Source organism: Rattus norvegicus, chromosome 1 (assembly GCF_021556685.1).
Source record: "Rattus norvegicus strain SHRSP/BbbUtx chromosome 1, alternate assembly SHRSP_T2T, whole genome shotgun sequence".
Classification (NCBI taxonomy): Eukaryota; Metazoa; Chordata; class Mammalia; order Rodentia; family Muridae; genus Rattus; species Rattus norvegicus.
This window is the reverse complement of record NC_141534.1, coordinates 90,793,607-90,810,539: the sequence shown is the minus strand read 5'-3', so window position 1 is coordinate 90,810,539 and position 16,933 is coordinate 90,793,607. Positions and strand designations below refer to the sequence as shown.

At 52.1% G+C, this 16,933-nt stretch overlaps 1 protein-coding gene across 1 annotated transcript; it reads left to right on the top strand.

Annotated features, from left to right (window-relative positions):
- Positions 1-6,424: 6,424 nt before the first annotated feature.
- Positions 6,425-16,418, top strand: Ceacam16 (CEA cell adhesion molecule 16, tectorial membrane component). Its single transcript, NM_001169579.1, is given in 6 exon segments — positions 6,425-6,594; positions 9,210-9,554; positions 10,033-10,308; positions 11,775-12,053; positions 14,457-14,783; positions 16,201-16,418. Coding segments are annotated over 6 exon segments (1,281 nt in total). The 5' UTR covers positions 6,425-6,551; the 3' UTR covers positions 16,212-16,418.
- Positions 16,419-16,933: the final 515 nt, after the last annotated feature.

The window sequence follows — 16,933 nt, the reverse complement described above, 5'->3', positions numbered from 1 at the left end:
GGTTTTGAGAATATTTTGTTGATTTTGTCGTTTTTAAATTTTGTTACATTTTACCTATTGGGGGACTGCCCGTACCTTGGCACAGGTGTGGAGGTCAAAGGACAACTGTTCTCTCCTTTCACCATGTGGGGCCAACGATAATGCTGATGTCATCAGCCTTGGCAGCCAGGGCCATTGCCCAATAAGCCAGCTCACTGGCCCGGTTTCTGGGGTTTGGGGGTTTTGGTTGTTTTTGTTTTCGAGACAGAGAGTTGTTGTGTGCCTCAGGCTGACTTCAAACTGGCGGCAGTCATCTTGCTTCGGCCTCCCAAGTGCTGAGATTACAGATGTGAGCTACAGCGTCCTAGGCAATAGTTCTGCGTCTCATTCAACCTCATAGGATTTCGGGTGAGGCCAAAGGGATAAGGGGACAGTAAATGTGTCACCATTGCTGGCTCCAGTTCAAATGCTCACACAGGGGCAGGGATGGGCCTTTTCTTGGTACCTGCAGTTCCAGCTCCTTTAGAAACCTAGGCAGGAAACTGTCTCAGGTTCAAGGCCAGCCTAGGCTATGTAGCAAGATCCCCACGTAGCAGAAAGAAAATAGGCTGGTGTGGTGGCACAGATCTCTTGTCTTTGGTCCCAGGACTCCTGAAGCAGAGGCAGGTGGGTCTCTGTGAGCTCCAGGCCAGCCTGGTCTACATAGTCTGGTCCCAGGTTTAGACCCCATCTAAAGCAAAGAAAAACAAAGTCCAGGAACTCTGATCAGTTTGATAAAGTGTTTGCCTAGCACAAAACCTGGCGTTTGAGCTTCTGCATGGAGTAAACCGGGTGGGGCAGTGTGTGCCTGTAACCCCAGCATTCACAAGGTGGGAGACGAGAGGCAGTTCAAGGGTTCAAGGACACCCTCCAGCACACACACACACACACACACACACACACACACACACACACACACACACACACAGTGAGTTCCAGGCAGCCTGGGTTCCATGAGACTTTATTTCAAAAACAAAAACAAATTTAAAAAATACAGGATCTCCTTCTAATGTAACATTATAAGCCATCTGTGTATGTTGACTTCTCAGCCGGAAACTGAGCTGTGTGTTTGTTCTGTTCCAGGCTGGGACCCCCAGCTCACACACAGACAATGCTCACACACAGACAATGCTCACACACAGACAGACAATGTTCACACAGACAATGATCACACACAGACAATATTCACACAGACAATGCTCACACACAGACAGTGCTTACACACAGTCACTGCTCGGCCTGCAGCAGCAACCCAGGTACACCAGCTCTAACCTCAGAAGAGACAGGAGTCAAGGTTGTGGCCAGCCACTGCTCCCTTCAACAGAAGGGCTGAATGTGCACCCCTGGACCAAGCACATACCAAGTACACAAACAATGGCAACTTTTGCTTAGACTCAAAGGGTTCACGCAGGGGTCAGGGATGGGCCTTCGTTGGTAGGGTGTTTGGCCGAGGATGGATTCCCAACCCTGTATAAAAACCCCCTGTAATCCCAGCACCCAGGAAATGGAGACAGGAGGAGAAGGTTATCCTGGGCTACACAGTGAATTCAAGGCTAGCCTGGGCTACATAGACAACAGCTCAAAACCCCAAAAATGTTCATATTAGCAGAAGACCAGGGAGTGGAGAGGGAGCAGGGAGCAGGGAGCAGGGCAGAGATAGCAAGGACAGCAGACGGAGAAGGGTCATGTGATGCTTTGGGAACTTGAAGTCATGACACAGGTTAGGGACAAAAGGTAGCTCTGTCCAGTTTCCTGGGCCTCCCCGGAGACTCTCAGCTCTGTGTCATCCACACCTGGTGTCAACTTGCATAAACATTCTGAAGCACGCACAGGGCTGGGGACACTGTGAGGCACAGTGCAGGGAGGGGAGAGACACAGCCCTCAACAGTGAGAGCTGAGGGTGTCCAGGGCTCACAAGGAAGGCGGGAGCTAGAGTTATCCTGGGAAGACCTCCTGGAGGAGGCGGGAGGCTTGGATGTACATGGGGAGGATTCTGTATTCTGCAGTGGGCCCTGGGCAGCCCCAGCAGTCACTGTGCTAATGGAGTAAGGGAGTCATAAGGACTGAGACCCAGGTCCTTCTACCAGTCTCGGGAGTGGGGGTGGGAGGATTGCATCTTCCTGGATGAGAGCAGAGAAATGGAGCAGGTCGGGAAGATGGGAAGGTCAATTTGGGACAAGGTGAGTGAGTCAGAGGCGCCCAGGGACACTGGGGAACCATTCTGAACAACAATGGGAACCAGTCCCAGTACTTAGGCGATAGTGTGGGAGCAGGGCCAGACAGGGAGAGCAGGGTGAGGTAAGGGCACAGTTGAGTGGGGGCAAGAGGTGGCAAGCCCAGCCTCTGCCACCTCCCACCTTCCTTCTCCCTCCCTCTCAGCCCTCCTCCCCCTCTACACAGCCTGGCCTTTTTGAGGGCAGCCCAGGACACAGTGATACTCAGGAGGAACTGGGACAGGAGAGCTACAGGTATGGCCCCCTGCCCAGAAGTAGGCTGCAGGGCAGCTGAGGAGCCAGCACCCACAACTATGCCATCAACTACGCCATCGATGACAGCGTTTGTCACATGCTGACCCAAGACTCCGAGGTCACTGCCTGGCTATCCCCCCTCCACCCCAGTGCAAGGGGCAGACCTCCTTTCTGAATTTGCTTTCCCATTTGAAGTGAGGATTCTGTTTTTGTTTTTAGAGAGGGTCTCACTCTGTACCCTAGGCTGGCCTGGAACTCACAGTGATCCTCTTGCATCATGACACAAACCTAACCTTTAAGCTTTTCTGTTGTTTTGAGGCAGGGTCTCACATAGCGCAGGCTGACCTGAAAGTCCCTGGGAAGCTGAGGATGACCTCTGACCCTCCCGCCTCCAACTCCCGAGTGCTAGGAAGACAGGCATGAGCCACCAGGCCTGGTTTACGTAGTGCTGCTGTGTATTGAGCCCGGGGCCTTCATGCGCACAATGTACTCTACCAACTGAGCCCCAGCCCTAGCTGGTTCTACTTCTCTCATTGATCCTCGCCAAACACAGGGACTTAAATGATTTTTGGTAATTAAACTCTCTCAACATCTGTAACAAGGCCGGCACACAGTAGATACTCATCGATATTTGTGGAAGGAATGAGTTTGTCTTTTACTGAGCAGTTACTGTACGTCAGGCGTGGTCGTAAGCACCATGCATGCTTGTGCTACAGGGTGTGACAGGGGAGGCGGGACAGCTGCCCCTCATTACTTGGGATGGATACTGGTTCCAAGAGCCCCCTGAAGACGCCAACATTCACAGTTCCTCCAGGTCTTCCTATAAATGGCATCGAGTTTTAAACATCCTCAGTACGAGGATTCTACCCCTGAGCTACCCCCTAACCCCTCACTAGGGGATTCTAGGCAGGGGCTCCACCCCTGAGCCACACCCCCAGCCCCTCACTGGAGGATTCTAGGCAGGGGCTCTACCACTGAGCCACGCCTCCAGCCCCTCCCTGGGGGATTCTAGGCAAGGGCTCTACCACTGAGCCACGCCCCCAGCCCCTCACTGGGGGATTCTAGGCAGGGCTCTACCACTGAGCCACGCCCCCAGCCCCTCACTGGGGGATTCTAAGCAGGGGCTCTACCACTGAGCCACACTCCTGGCTTCATAGTTTAGGACTTTATTTTTAAGATTTATTTATTTATTTTATGTATGTGAGTACACTGTCCTCAGATGCACCAGAAGAGGACATCTGATCCCATTACAGATGGTTGTGAGCCACCATGTGGTTGCTGGGCATTGAACTCAGGACCTCTGGAAGAGCAGTCAGTGCTCTTAACCACTGACCCATCTTTCCAGCCCCATAGTTTTTATTTTTAATTACCAAAGGAGTATGAAGAGTTCGGGTCATCCAGAAATGTTTGTTCGCAAGGATCAATCAGCCTTACCTTCCAGAATTTTGCCAATTTCATTCTATTTATGGCATGATGTCAATCAAATTTATTTATTTAATAAAAAGCGTTCTGATCATCCTTGTGCCTCTAGTCACCTAGATGGTCATTATGCAAATGCTATGCAAAATGCTGTTGAAGAGAAGAGAGGGGGCTGGAGAGATGGCTCAGTGGTTAGAGCATTGGCTGCTTTCCAGAGGACCCAGGTTTGATTCCCAGCACCCGAATGGCAGCTGATGCCTATAACTCGTGTCTGAGGGGAGCTGATGTCCTCTCTGGCCTCTGTGGGCACTGCACATACATACATGCAGACGAAACAGCTATGCACATACAATAAAATTTTAACTTAAAAAAGAGAGAAGGGGCAAGAAAAAGACTAGGGGCTGAGAGATGGCTCAGCAGTTAAGAGCACTGACTGCTTGGGGCTGGGGATTTAGCTCAGTGGTAGAGCGCTTACCTAGGAAGCACAAGGCCCTGGGTTCGGTCCCCAGCTCCGAAAAAAAAAAAAAAAAAAAAGCACTGACTGCTCTTCCAGAGGTCCTGAGTTCAATTCCCAGCAACCATATGGTGGCTCACAGCCATCTGTAATGCGATCTGATGCCCTCTTCTGGTTTCTGAAGACAGCTATGGTGTACTTATATATAATAAATAAATAAAATCTTTAAAAAAAAAAGAAAAGAAAAGAAAAAGAAAAAGACTAAAGACATGGCTCAGTGGGCAAATGTACTTGTCACTTAGCCTGATAGCCGGGGTTCAGTTCCTGGAGCCCATATGACAGAGGGAGAGACTTGGCTCCTGCACGTTGTCCTCTGACCTCCACAAACCCACTGTGGAAGGGACATATTGTGCCTTCCCTTTGCCAAAAACTAATAAAATATGATAAATTAAAAAAATGGGTATAGTGGTGCATGCTTTTAATCCCAGCACTAGGGAGGCAGAGGCAGGGGGAGTTCTGTGAGTTCAAGGCTGGCCTCGTTTGTATAGTGAGTTCTAGGACAGCCAGGGCTACAGAGAAACCCTGTCTTGAAAAAGAATTTTTTGAGCCAGATGTGGTGGTTCACATCTGTAATTCCAGCCCTCAGAAGCTTTGGCAGGAGGCTTATGAGTTCCGAGCTTCTCTGGGCTATTGAATGGGCCGTGGGCCATCGATGCTCTGTAGTGAGACCTCGTGTCGAAACAGAAAGTGGGGCTCAGCTGTCAAATGTGTAAACTGCTCTTACAGAGGACCTGAGTTCAGTTCCCAGCACCCTAACTGGGAGGCTCACAACATCCTGTCACTGCAGAGGACCAAACACCTCTGTCCTTCATGGGCACCTGCACCCTCATGCCGAGAGACACACACAGACATTAATACACATGATTAAGAAATAAAAATACAGTGGTAGAGCGCTTGCCTAGCAAGCGCAAGGCCCTGGGTTCGGTCCCCAGCTCCGAAAAAAAAAAAAAAAAAAAAGAAAAGGAGAAAAAAAAGAAATAAAAATAACCAGTTTTTTGAAAAAGGGAAGAAATATCAGCGAGGTGGCTCAGTGGATAAAGCCACTTGCTGCCGAGCCTGGTGACCTGAATTTAATCCCTGGAAGCCACAGATAGAAGGAAGGAGACTCCCAAAGGCGTCCTCTCATCTCCAAAGGCATCCTCTGGCCTCTACATGCTTGTGATGGCACATGCCACCTACCTCACGTAATAATGATAAAATAAAGAAGGGACGGTGATAGGAGAGAAAAGAGAAGAAGGGGAGGGCAGAGCTTAGGTCAGACAATAGAGCAGTTACAGTGTATCCACGGGGCCCTGGGATCTGGCACCATGTAAGCCAGGCTTGGTGGCCAACATCTATAATTTGAACACTAAGGAGGTAGATGTGGGAAGACCAGGCATTCAAGGTCATCCTTGGATATACATTAAGTTCAAGTCTAGCCTGGGCTACATGGAACCCTGTTTTGTTGTTGTTCGTTTTTTGTTTTTGTTTTTGCTTTGTTTTTTAAAAAAGAGTCTTTTATTCCATCTTGATTTTTTGAGACTGGGTTTCACGGAGCCTGGACTGGTCTCCTAATCATTACCTGGCTGAGGAAGACTTTGACGTCAGGATTCTCCTGCCTCAACTTCCCAAGCAATTGCAAGTGTTAAAGATGCCCATCTCACAGAGCTGCTGTGCCATCCACTGTGGTTACACGTGTCACTCTCTGGCAGTACTGAGGGCTGGAGAAGCAGACGTCTCCAACATCTGCCCCTCAGTAACCCCACTGTACAGCAGGGAGACCACAAGCATGGTGGTCAAGAACTGCCTCAGAATTTCCCTGCATCCCTCTTCCCTCCTCCCTCCTCCCTGGCGACCTGGTTCTCCTCTCAGTACCAAATCTGGGCCTTTGGCACAAAGTGGATTAGGCAGCTGCCCCAGGAGGCCTGGCCGGGTCATGGCCCCTGGCCGGTGCCTGCCACACCCACCCTAGTGCCCAAACAGGGCCCCAGATCTTCTGTGACTCGATCCCTCCAAATTCCGGTGATCCGCCCCGGTTCCAAATTGCTGACCGATCCCAGGTCCAGTGGCAGACTGAGCCAAGCCTCAACCAGGAAGGGCCTCCGAGAGACCGGGACGCCATCACCACCAACCATCTCGGACCTCAGCCTGGGATGAAAATGCCATTGACCTGGGGCAGCTGGTTCCTCCTCATTGGTGAGCGAGAAGGGGTCCCCCACCTCACCAGCCAGCTCCCTGCACCTCCAAAAGCCTCCAGACAGAGAGGAAGGCCTCCCTGGGAGGTGTGAGCCTTCTCCAGGCCTGCACTATAAGGAAAGCAACTTTGCTTCTCTCTGGAGCAGTTAGCTCTTGAGAGGAGGCCTATAGGGCAGGCTGGAGACTGCCACTAAGAGATGTCAGCAGGGAGGCTTTAGAGCAGCCGGAGCAAAGCAAGCCACATAGTTGACTAGTGTCAGGGCTTCCAGACTCTTGTTGGTGGCTTGGTTTGGGGTGTCTTTGTGGTAAGGTCTTCTATAGCCCAGGTTAGCCTCTAACTTACTTTCTAGATGAAGATGACCTTGAACATCTGATTTGCCTGCCTCCTCTTCCCTAGTGCTGGAATTTCGGGTGTGTGTCATCATGCCAAGTTTATGGGGTGCCGGGGGGTTGAACCCAGGGTTTGACAGGCACTCTACAGACTAAGCTACATCCCGAGTACCTTTATGCCTCACTGTTGACCTGGCTAACCCGGAACTCTCTGTGTAGACCAGGCTGGCATTGAACTCACTGAGATCTGCCTGCCTCTGCCTCCTGAGTGCTGGGAATGAAGGTATGTGCCAGCATACCCAGCGATGGAGGCTGCTGTTGTGCTCTTGTTGTTGTTGAGACAGAATCTTGTTATGTAGCCCAGACTGGCCTCACACTTGAGACAATTGTCTTGACTCAGCTTCTTAGGTGTGACCACGGTGCCTGGTTTTTGCTACTTAGCCACAGCTCTCTTAACTATATATAAGTGGGCCTGGTTGGCGGTTTCAGCCAGAGGTCCTCAGACACAGGGTCGATTAGCATCTATTGTCTCCCTACTTCCGAGTCCTTTCTTCTAGTTAGCAACCACCGTGAGAAGGATGTTCACCTGAGGCCCGACTTCCTAGAGAGGAAACCCAGGGCTTGAAGAGGTGGCTTTCTGGCCAGAGACTCATAACGCAAATGGCAGAACTCTGCCTTAAGCCCAGAACCTGCCATTTCCATCTGCATTCTTTCAACTGGGAAGGGACTGAAAGCCAGGCCAAGTGTGCAAGTGTGTCTCCTGTGAGACGTGCCAGTGCCGAGGAGGTGTCAGACAAGGTGTCGAGAAGGAAGAGTGAGGACCAGCTCTGCTGGCCGGGACTTGTCCGTCTGTGGCGGTGAAGGGGTGGGGGAGGCTCGGAATGTGGCTCTGACTGTCAGGTGCTCCCCTAACACTGATGAAGCATTGGGTTTGATCAGCAACACTTCGTAAACTGGGTGTGGTGCTGTGAGCCCGGAATCTCACTGCTCAGCAAGCAGGTGAAGGCAGAGAGATCGGGAATTCAAGGTTATCCCAAGCCATGGGCCAAGCTTGAAGCAAGCCTTGACTATCTGGGGTCATAGACAGAGAGGGGCGGGAGGTAAGGGGACCAAAGGAAAGGATGGAAAGGAAAGAAAAAGAGAGCAAGGGGCTTCACATATCTGCTCTCGAGGCGAGGGTCCTCGACAGGCAGAAGGAGCACTCCAGGCTGGGGTGAAAGACTTGGACAGGCCCTGATGTTTGCGAGAGGTCACAGACACAGTCGGCTACATGAGCAGAGTAGCCGGTTTGAGTCTTAGCCTGGCGCCTCTCATGGAAAACTCTCTGTGTCCCACCTTGCTCTGCAGAGTAGTGGCTATGCCAAGCGTCAGGCCAGGTGGCAGGGGACGTAGAATTCTTTTTTTCATATCAACCTTGAGGAAATGGAAGTATGTGCAGAAAGAGACACGCTACACACAACATGTCTTTGTGAATGCCTCGCTTGCTGGTATATGCCAGAAACTGAGGAGACTGGGGCAGGAAGATCGGGAGCTCCAGACAAGCCTTCTCCATCGTATAGGAAAGTTCAGACTCCACTCCCTGCTCAAAATTAGGTGACCGAAATATTGAGGGTCAGAGAGCTACAGGTAGGAGGAGCTCAGAGTCAATAGCAGGGTATTTGCTTAGAATTCCCGGTGAGGGGCTGGGGGCGTGGCTCAGTGGTAGAGCTCCTGCCTAGAATCCCCCAGTGAGGGGCTGGGGGTGTGGCTCAGTGGTAGAGCCCCTGCTTAGAATCCCCCAATGAGGGGCTGGGGGCGTGGCTCAGTGGTAGAGCCCCTGCCTAGAACCCCCCAGTGAGGGGCTGGGGGCGTGGCTCAGTGGTAGAGCCCCTGCTTAGAATCCCCCAGTGAGGGGCTGGGGGCGCGTCTCAGTGGTAGAGTCCCTGCCTAGAATCCCCCAATGAGGGGCTGGGGGCGTGGCTCAGTGGTAGAGCTCCTGCCTAGAATCCCCCAATGAGGGGCTGGGGGCGTGGCTCAGTGGTAGAGCCCCTGCCTAGAATCCCCCAATGAGGGGCTGGGGGCGTGGCTCAGTGGTAGAGCCCCTGCCTAGAATCCTCCAGCAAGAGCCTCGGGTGAGCCTAGTATGGGTAAGGTTCTAGGTTTTATCCCAGGGGAAGTGTGGGTAAAGGAGGCACAACTCTTGATTTTGTCTGACCTTGTAGACACTGGGGATGTCACCCTCTGAGCTTTTCACCTCTTGTCAAATGAGGCGACAAGTCAATTCTGCCCCTTCTGTTCTTTCTCAGCCTGGATCCTGAACGCCGGGGCTGAGATCTCCATCACCCCCGAGCCTGCTCAACCTGCAGAGGGGGACAATGTCACGTTGGTAGTCCATGGGCTTTCTGGGGAACTGCTTGCCTACAATTGGTATGCAGGGCCTTCGATCAGCCTTACCTTCCTGGTGGCCAGTTACATTGTCAGCACTGGTGATGAGACCCCTGGACCAGCCCACACAGGGCGGGAAGCTGTGCGTCCCGATGGCAGCCTTGATATCCATGGTGCCCTACCTGGGCACACAGGCACCTACATCCTGCAAACTCTGAACAGGCAGTTTCAGACGGAGGTGGGCTACGGACACATGCAGGTCTATGGTGAGCCACCCCCTCTGCCATGTCCGGGACTTTCTACTCTCTTCCTCATCCTTACCCCTCCTTTGAGGAACAAAAGAAACAACAATTTATTCTTTAAAATAGCAGTGTGTGTGTGTGTGTGTGTGTGTGTGTGTGTGTGTGTGTGTGTGTGTGCGCGCGCGCGCGCGCGCGCGCATGCACGTGGAAGTCAGAGAACAACTTTGGAGAGTCAGTGCTTTCTTTCTACCCTGTGGAACCCAGGTCATCAGGTTTGGTGGCAAGCATTTTTCCCACTGACCCATCTTGCAAGTCCTTTTAAAGTAGGGTGTGGGTGTGGCTAAATCAACACAAAACGTGCTCACCTTCTCCATTCTGGCTTCCAGGATAATGTCTGTCTTCCAAAACCATTCTTTGTCACTATGGCTCGGGGTTCAGAAGTACAGCTTGGTGGTACTTCGGTGCCCCTCCCCTCCCCCTCTGTCTCTCGCTCCGCCCATAGAGATCCTGGCCCCTCCCACGGTCATGGCCAACGACACTGCGCTGGTGGAGCGTAGGGATACCCTTCGTCTCATCTGTAGCAGCCCCAGCCCTGCTGAGGTCCGCTGGTTCTTCAATGGTGACGCTCTGCCCGTCGCTGTCCGCTTGGGCCTGTCCCCTGATGGCAGGATGCTGACCCGGCATGGCGTCCGCAGGGAGGAGGCAGGCGCCTACCAGTGTGAGGTGTGGAACCCGGTCAGCGTCAGCCGCAGCGAGCCGCTGAACCTGACGGTATACTGTGAGTCTTCCAAGGCACCTGGTATCCATATCTCACAGACGGGGAAACTGAGGCCAGGAGAAGGACTCTACAGTCACATAGCAAGTCAGAAAGCAGGCTGGGGAAGGAGCCAGGGCCCCTCTTAGACTATACCTGACTTTATAGTGCAGGTTATGGCTGACAATGTTAGGTCGATGTAGGACCCTGTAGCTGAGAGAGGGAACACACACCAGCCATCCAAGGTATCCGGAGGTGGAGGGAAGATCATTATTCAGACCAGGCCACCGCATATGTCTGGCTTACACCAAACTCAATCTGCAGCACCACAAAAATGCTTATGTGAGTATATGGCGATCAGCCCAGTCCTAGAGAACTGGAGGCGGGATCCTGAGCTCCTGTCCTTGTCATCTGCATTTTAAGTTCAAGGTCAGCCCGGGCTACACGAAGGTCTGTCTGAAAAGAGATAGGAAAAAGGAAAGATGCCTAAAGAAACGGATAACTTGGGTTAACTGTCATTGGTCGCTGGAACTCTGGGCTCAGTGGGGACATCACAAAAGCTCATCACAAAAGCTCATCACAGAAGCGCGTAGTACTTCCTGTGCCAGCAGCTGTGTGCGTCAAATCCTAAGAATACAAATGACCAAGTTGTTCAGCTGTGGGAGTGGGGGTGGGGGTGGGCACCCAGGAGGCAGAGGCAAGCACACGGCTGTGAGGTCAAGTTCAACCGGGGCTTCATAATGAGGCTCTTTCTCAAAAAAATAAAAATAAAAAAAGGTAATAATAATAACAGTAATAATTTCAAAAATAAGGCTGGCATACAGAAACTAAAATTCTAGAATCCTACAACCAGAGGATTCAGGTACCAAAAACTCTAGACCCAGAGACGAAGCTATGGATGACTGCAAAGCCTAGGAACACTAGAAGTAGAGCCCTAGAATCAAGTTCTAACAACTGAGAGTCTAGAACCTTAGCTAGGGCCTGAGAAGCCTAGAATCTAAAAGCATGGATTCTTTTTGTTTGGTTGGTTTGATTTTTGGGTTTTTTGTTTGTTTGTTTTTGTTTTTTTGTTTTTGTTTTTCAAGACAGGGTTTCTCTATGTAGCCCTGGCTGTCTTGGAAATCACTCTGTAGACCAGACTGGTCTTGAACTCAGAGATCCACCTGCCTCTGCCTCCCAAGTGCTGGGACTAAAGGCCTGTGCTATCACTGCCCAGCTCCACACACTCTTTTTGACAGAAACAAAACAAAACAAAACAAAACACACAGACACAAACGAGTTCTCAGTGAAGGGCTAGTGAGTCTCAAGACTGCAGTGCTAGAAGTCAAGATGTGACAGAAACATTCAAGCGCTTTCTCCCCTCTGCTCAGCCCTGCCAGCCAGCCCCAGGGACCCAATCTGGTAGACAGAAGACCTGAGGTGCACTCCTGTGTCCCCTCCAACCCCACCCCACCCCTGCCCCTCCTGTGTCTCTCCCTCCTGCCCTACAGTCGGCCCTGAACGAGTGGCTATCCTCCAAGATTCTACCACCCGCACAGGCTGCACTATTAAAGTGGACTTCAACACGTCCCTCACCCTGTGGTGTGTGTCCCGGTCCTGCCCTGAGCCAGAGTATGTGTGGGCCTTCAATGGGAAGGCCTTGAAGAATGGTCAGGATCACCTGAACATCAGCTCCATGAGTGCAGACCACGAGGGCACGTACACGTGCATTGCTAAGAACTCCAAGACGCTGCTGTCTGGCTCTGCCTCAGTGGTGGTTAAGCTGTCTGGTGAGTTGGCCCCGGCCTGATAGCTACCTGCTCTCTAGAGAGTCCCAGCTGGCCTTTGCTGACTGGGCCACCATTTTCCCAGAAGATAAGTGGATTCCCAGCACACTCTTTGGCTATGTGTGAACAAGGTGGCATATCAGATCGTCCCCGTCTTGTCTAGGTTCGAAAAGAGGCAGGCAAAGCCCGTGGCATGGAAAAGAAATGGTGACTCATATCCTCTGCCTTGAGGTTAGACTGAGACAAACAAGCGTCCCCTTCTGTGAGGTGGCAGAGTCAACACCAGGGTCCATGTCCTTCCATGCAATTACCTCGCTTAGTAAAAAAGGCACCAGCTTTACCCCAAACCCAGGCACGTAGACCTGAACTTCTGCCAACTAGATTGTGTGTCAGTTAGTCCAGATAGGATGTGGGCATTCGCAAGTGCCCATGTCTAAGTGCCTATGCGTGTGCGCTCTCTCTCTCTCTCTCTCTCTCTCTCTCTCTCTCTCTCTCTCTCTCTCGTGTGTGTGTCTGTCTGTCTGTATGTATGTACGTATGTCTGTGTTTCTGTCTCTCTGTTTCTCTGTCTCTTTTTTTCTCTGTCTCTGTGTCTCTCTCTGTATCTCTATCTCTCTGTCTCTCTCTCACACATACACATCACATCTGTGTCTCTGTGTCTCTGTCTCTGTGTCTGTGTCTGTGTCTCTGTGTCTGTCTCTGTCTCTCTCTGTCTCTGTCTCTCTCTCCCTCTCTCTCTCTCTCTCTCTCTCTCTCACACACACACACACACACACACACAAACACACACACAAACACACACACACACCCCACAGCTGGAAAACCAGACAGTTGTGGAGAAGCACACGAGAAATACTGTCTTCACACCTCTCTTCCACACATGGTTGGGGGCGGGGGGCAGATCGAGGGACCTGCGGGAACAGAGTTCATGCCACAAGAAGATCAGGAGTTCAAGGCCATCCTCAGCTACGCAGACAGTTCAAAGTCAGCCTGGGCTACACAATACCTTGTCTCAAAAAAAAAAAAAAAAGTCTCATCAATTCTACCTGGGTTTCTTCTCAAATGGCCATTGTCCCTTGGGGACAGTGGGAATCGTCCACCCCCTCCTCCCTCCCTTCTTCCTCCACTAACAGGCTGGGTCTCATGCTCACGCAGAGCAAAGATGACTGTCACAAAGGTAAGTGTGCCTCCTGTCCTTCCTGTGAGGGACCTTTGCTGGAGACAGGGTGGACGAGATGACCTCAGGGCCAACATGGGAGGTATCCAAGGTCCGCAGGTAGGTGCAGGGTGTACCTAATATAACATTCCCCAAACTGCTTCTCCACAAGATGTCAGAAATCCTGTGGCAGGTGCTGAGATCGAGACAGAGAGACATGGCTGTTATCCCGCCTTGGAAACAAGCTGTTGTGATGGAGGAGGCATGGTCTTTCTCTGACCTCAGAGGGATCAGTGAAGCTGCCAGTCAAAGAGAAGAGGGAATGCCTCAACTCTGGGCACTGGTGTGGTAGACATAAAACCCTCTAGTGAAAGGGAGGAGGCACAGCCTGGAAGAATTTCCAGGTCATTAGGAAACATGACACTACTTTAAATTTCCTAGTCTGATGGGGGAGACACAAATCCCATTTTGGGAACCTGCCAAATCTGATGGGGGAGTATAATGTCCCCACTTTTTATTAAAATTTTCTATAGAACAGAGACAATTATTCCCAACTTTGGAGGTCTCCAACCTGATCAGAATGTTTCACTCCCAATAATCTACAATTTCTCAGTCTGATGGAGGAGACAGAAGCTCCCACCTTCTAGGGAATCTTAAGCCAATGGAATAGTCTTCCCAGCTTCTTGGGTCCCAAACTTGATTGAAAAAATCTAGAATGTCCCAATCTGATGGAGGAGACAAAATCTACACTTTGTGAGAATTTTCCTTGTGATATAGGATGTACAGCTTCATCTCTCCTAGAGTCTTCCAATCTGATGGAGGAGTCTTGGGTCTGCTGCTCTCACAGAAAAGACACTGTGTGGGAGGAGAAGTTCCAATCATCTGATGGGGGAGACACAGCCCCATATTCTAGGATTTCCAATCTGATAGGGGAGGCATGGCCCCCCAGAGTTTAGAATTCTCTACCCTGATGGAGGAGACATGGCCAGACCCTGTGGGGTCTTCCAATTTATTACATAGGACCTGCATCATTATCCAAGGCTGAAATCCAAACAGGGGAGATGTCTTTCTGGCAAGTACCACTGAGAAAGAGTCTATGTGATCACCTTAGAAATCACCTCCATCCTCTGCCTCCTCCCCAGCACCTCATGAGGAGCACCATCTGTGGGGGAGCTGGCCAAGGGATGGGGAGGACTCCACACCACACTCAGCGCAGTCCTGACTGACAGTGGTGGTGGTTCTCTCCCCAGCCGCAGCTGTAGCCATGATGATTGTCCCTGTACCAACTAAGCCAATGGAAGGTCAGGACGTGACCCTGACTGTCCAGGGCTACCCCAAGGACCTGCTAGTCTACGCCTGGTACCGTGGACCTGCCTCAGAACCCAACCGACTGCTAAGCCAGCTGCCATCAGGGAACTGGATCGCCGGCCCAGCGCACACAGGCCGGGAGGTGGGCTTTGCCAATTGCTCACTGCTGGTGCAAAAGCTGAACCTCACAGATGCCGGACGCTACACACTCAAGACCGTCACACTGCAGGGCAAGACCGACACTCTGGAGGTGGAGCTACAGGTGGCCCGTGAGTGAGCGGCATGGGGTGGGGGTGCACCCAAAGATGTCTTCCTCCTCCCTCGCATGTCTGTGGGACACAGGCATGTGTCTCTTCCATCTGACCCGAGTGTCCCATGTGAGCTCTTGCCTCTCAAACGGTCACATCCACCGAGGTATACGCCATATGGATATAGAGCCATAAAGAGGGGTGTCATGTGAGGGTGGGCATCTTTTCTCCTTAGTTCAGTGGAAACTAAACCATGGGGATCCAGCCTCTTCCACCATACTGGGGAATCGGGGTGAATGCAGGTGTTTTCCTCCCCCATTAGACATGGCATGAGGGCAAGAAGTTTCCGCCTTCAGACACCAGAGCTCTCCCAACCTGAATGTGCACTAGGATGCAGGCTGCTAGGTGTGTCTCCTCCATCAGACAGAGTTCTCTGTTGGGAACCACCTCTCCCCCATCAAACTGGGGGGCTCCCACAGTAGAAAACCATGTCTTTCTCATCAGACTGAAAATTGTGTCTCCTCCATCAGACTGGGAGCTCCCAGAATCAGGGACTGTGCCTCCTCCGTCAGACTGGGAGCTCCCAGAGTCAGAGACCATGTCTCCTCTATCAGACTGGGGACTCCCAGAGTCAGGGACCATGCCTCCTCTATCAGATTGGGAGCTCCCAGAATCAGGGACCATGTCTCCTCCATCAGACTGGGAGCTCCCAAAGTCAGGAACCAGGTTTCCTCCATTAGACTGGGGGCTCCCAGAGTCAGGGACCATGCTTTCTCCATCAGACTGGGAGCTCCCAGAATCAGGAACCATGTCTCTTCCATCAGACTGGGGGCTCCCAGAGTCAGGACCATGTCTCCTCCATCAGACTGGGACCTTATCTCCTCCATCAGGCTAGAAGCTCCCAGTCAGGAACCATGCTCTTATAGTCCAAGGCTATGTCTTCTCCATGAAACTGGTATCACCCAGTGTCCAAGGCCATGTCGTCTCCATCAGATTGGTATCTCCCAGAGTCAAAGGCCATGTTTCTTCCATCAGACTAGGAATTCCCAGAGATCTTCAAGACCTTGTTACTAGGGCAGGTGCTCTGGACAGGTGCTCCCAGACGAAGAACAAGAGTCTGGAGTCTTGCCTGTTGCATCAGACTAGACTCTCAAGTCAAATTTCCGGAGCCAGGACCAGTCTGGACCCAGCCACCAGATGTCTGGGTTCTCACAGGCGCACTGCTAAGCCTGTGTGCCTGGGGATTCCTTTCCAGACTCCTTTGTCACAGTCCAGCTGGAGGACCAGTCTACCTTCATGCAGCACCAGACCCCAGATCATGGCACAGGCTGAGCGGGGCAGGAGGGGCCTGCGGGAGGCGCGGTGGGCGGGGCCGCGGGAAGGTCCTCCTGTTGACTGACAACCTCCTCCTCGTCCCCGCCCCGGTTCTCCTGCACAGCCCTGGAGTAGCCACCGCCACCTCTTCAGTAGCAGCGCAGGCCGCTGAGACCTGGAGAGAATCGTGCCCTTGCAGCATCTCCCTGCATCCGCCCCTGAGCCCAGGACCGCTCACCTGCAGCACGGATGCGGGCCGTGGTCCCGCCATGCTGCCTCCATCTAGACTTAGCGCCGAACTGTGGGAGAGCTGCCCAGTCCATAAACGTCCCAATGAATGCACGTGGTTGTCAGCCTTTCCTTCCACCGCCGCCAGCCTGGCCAAGCGCAGCTTGCTTTGGTACCCAGCCCACAGCATGCCCAGGCTGGGCGCATGCGCATCTAGGGACGCTTGACCCACGCCCTCTCAGCTCCCGGGCAGGGCCTGGCGCCCTTGCATAGGTGTGCAGTTCACACGGAAGTGTAACCCGTTCCTCAGGGAGCTTAGGATCCGACCTCTCCAAAACGTGTGGAGTAGAAAAAGACCCGCCTCACTGGGTAACTCCTGCCTTCACCCAAGCCTAAGGCAGGGTTACTTCCCCTCAGAGAATAGTGTTTCTCAAGGGACTGTCCAGCACTTTCTGGGTCTCATCCATTACATCAAGAACGCAACTGAACGAGGTGGTGCATGTCTGCAATGCCATCAGAGCCGGAGGCAGGAAGGTTAGGAGTTCAGGGCATAGCCCAGTCTCCCCAATGAAGTTTAAGACCAGCCTGGCTTACAGGAGACAGTATCTCAAAAAAAAAAATTTTTTTTT